General features: G+C 30.8%; 1 protein-coding gene across 5 annotated transcripts in view; it reads left to right on the plus strand.

Annotated features, from left to right (window-relative positions):
• LOC106466055 (probable cation-transporting ATPase 13A3) overlaps positions 1–3210 on the plus strand; it is a 140081-nt gene that overhangs the window by 134105 nt on the left and 2766 nt on the right. For all 5 annotated transcript variants that reach the window (XM_022394007.1, XM_022394008.1, XM_013926297.2 and 2 more), the window contains 2 exons: positions 401–489; positions 2503–2595. In XM_022394007.1, coding sequence (XP_022249715.1) covers positions 401–489; positions 2503–2595 — 182 coding nt within the window. The remainder of the gene's footprint in view (positions 1–400; positions 490–2502; positions 2596–3210) is intronic.

Genomic DNA, 3210 nt, shown 5'->3' on the forward strand with positions numbered 1-3210 from the left:
AGTACTTATTACAGTATTATTCATCTAAATAGTTTTATTTTTTTATGATATGATGAAAATATTAAATGTTAGATTGTAGTGACCAGTACTTATTACAGTATTATTCATCTAAATAGTTTTTATTTTTTTATGATATGATGAAAATATTAAATGTTAGATTGTAGTGACCAGTACTTATTACAGTATGTTATTCAATTGCATGTTCTTTGTTTTCCTCTATATGTTGTATTAAATTAAAATATTTGATAACATAGTAATCTTTCGTTTTTGCATAAATAAAAGTTTACTTTGCTTTGAAAAAATACCTGTTTTCATTACTGTTAAATCAGTTTCTAGTTTATCAGTTCTCGTATTTTAAATACATTTAGTTAATTTTACTTCTTTGTTTTTAATATTTCAGTCTATTTTATGGGAGCTCTGTTTCTGCTGACAGGATTTACACTACTTCTTCTGTTTAGTCCTTTTAAGAAGTTAAATGCCTTTTTTAAGGTAAGTCTAAAAACAGTTATCCCTCTATCCATGTTTTTATTTTTTATATGATGTGCATTGTATTGGACTGGATACTGCCTTTTCACTTACTCATTTATCTAACACTTATGCTTCCAGACATCTGATGCAAAGACAAGAATTTTCTTTATTAGTTTTTAATAACAAAAAAAGAAAATTGGTTGAGGTTTATTATAAACATAAAAATTCTTAGGTGATAGCAGTAAAATTTGGTATGGATTTTCAATGATCAATAAAATTTAAACTGCTTTATTACTTTTGTTACAACTAGCCTTCTATTTCTTAACTGTTATGAGTTTTATTTCTTTTCATGTTTAGATTTTATTTTTCGATAAAGACATTATTCAGAAGTGGACATGTGTACCACAGAAAACAATTAAGAGTATAATTAGAATGTATAATATTTTAAGTAATAGAAAGCAAAATAACTGTTACAATGTCAGCCATTTCTCTTAGGTTGTAGGCCAATTAGGGATTTGATGATCTGTCATGTAGTGACTGAACTTGAAATGGTTGGTCATTCAGTTTGTGCTCATAAATAACTTCACATCTTTAAAACTTCATGAAATTTCCTCTTAATATGGAGTACGATTTGCACCACCAACCTGGCATCAGTGTTTAAAAAAAACTCAAGTGATAATAAAGTCGTTAAGTGTTTTTGACTAATGATTTAAAAAAGCAGTTCACAAGTATCCTTAGTTTCTGGAGTCTTGTTGATATGCAACTTGTTTCTCCAGAGCATTTCATATATGCTTAATGGGATTGAAGTCCAGTGAGCTTGCACTATTCTATTCAGGCAATTCTGTTTACTTCAATGAATGTGTTGTGGAGGTGTTATCATCCACTATCCTACAGTCAGGACTAATTGTACCAGTATTTGTTAGTACAAAGGTCATAGTATGTGATCCTTGTAATGTTTGGTGCTAGTGGCACCATCTAGCATTACATTTCCAAAAGAAAATGGTGTTGGCTCTGGTTCAGATGCTCTCCAGAGGTGAGTATGTGTCTGTTATTTCACTGTATGATGAACTACAATTCATATGTAAAAAATAAATTGTTATACTACAATGGATGTGTTTTTGGCACTATTGCAGGTGAGCTGTTATGTGCCTTACCTTTGAATGGAAAGCACCTCATTGACTGTCTGACAGATAAGCCAGTCTTATAAAGTCTGTTATTTGACATAGCTTGGCACATCTGATTCAGTCTTAGAGCAGGTACTATACAGTTTAGGGCAAGCCAGAACTGACAGATAACAACTGTATGCCTGTGTTATGGATGATGGATAGCCTTGTTCAGCAGTCCAAGCATCTATACTGTTGGTTTTAAGCATAATACTCTGCTAATGACACATAGAAACACTTATTGGCAATTCACCACAGTGTGACTGGCTGGCTTCTCTTCGTGTTGTGGTTTTTCACTTAGTGGAATATCCAGATATCCTCTACGTGGCATAACCATTGTTCCTGGAGATTTTAGAGCACTTTATATTTGGTGATTCACTCCAAAGTAACAACTAAGACAAAAACTGTACAAGACCTTAGGCTAAATGACCAATTATTTGTATTTTAGATCACAAGAGTGATCATCAGATGCCTAATTTGCATAATGATAAACTTGGAGTGATTGACATTATTTTATTATTGTGGTTTTGACTTATCAGTATTATAAATTTGAAATATCCCTTATTTCTGTAGCTTATATATGCATATAGATAATTTTATGACTTTCAGAGCTGGAATAACAAACATACACACCGACAGTTGTTACATTTCATGAAACAAATTTATATTGTTCAGTGTTCATGCATATATATAGATATGGCTTTCACAGTTGATGCAATCTATTGTAATTCACATATTAACTTTCATGAAATGTATTTGTGACTTAGATATGTGACTTACAGCTGTTACTACTAATCATATTAACTGTGATCAACTGTATTTGTATTTTTTGACATATATGTATTTCAATAAATACTTGCTTCTCTGAAAGTTGGTACTATGGAATCCTCACGAGAAGCTCAAGTTTCGTCTCATGCTGCTTGTTCTTGCTGTTGGAAACTTTATCCTTTGTTTTATTGCTCAGGTAATAGTGATTGTTATTTCTTGGTTCACACAATACAAGATCATGCCTCTGGTTGTTTAGATAACTAGTTTACTATTGTTTATACTTCATGTTTTGAAATTCTACACAGACTATCAATTTTAAAAAGAAGAGCATCATTTCTGTTGTAAGTTTTGTACGTGATACTAGTAACTAGAATTTTCCACATTGGCGATCTGGTATCAGTCACAGTTTGTTGTATTTTTGTTGGCTGAGCAATAGGGATTTGTATTGATAAACACCAGTTACTTGTATAGGTTCCACTTTTTTCTAAATTCATTATTGATTTTTATAAGACAAAAGTTATTTCTAAAAATGTTTGGTATTTGTGTTTGAAAAATTACTAAACACAAGAAAGAAATCTTAAATTTATTTAATTAACCAAATGCAAGCCATTAAGAATGACTAATAGTACCATGTTTTGATGTTATTAATATAAAAGTGAAACAAGTAATAGATAAAATTGAGTTGCTTTTTAACTTTGATCTTATAAAATCTTCTCAAGTTTGACCTCAAAAAGAGTTCATCATAGAGACTTGTTTGAACTATACACCTGGAAAAAAGTTAAGCACCCCCGTGTTTTTTTCAAGTGATTCA

This window comes from Limulus polyphemus, unplaced genomic scaffold (assembly GCF_000517525.1).
Source record: "Limulus polyphemus unplaced genomic scaffold, Limulus_polyphemus-2.1.2 Scaffold2136, whole genome shotgun sequence".
Lineage (NCBI taxonomy): Eukaryota > Metazoa > Arthropoda > Merostomata > Xiphosura > Limulidae > Limulus > Limulus polyphemus.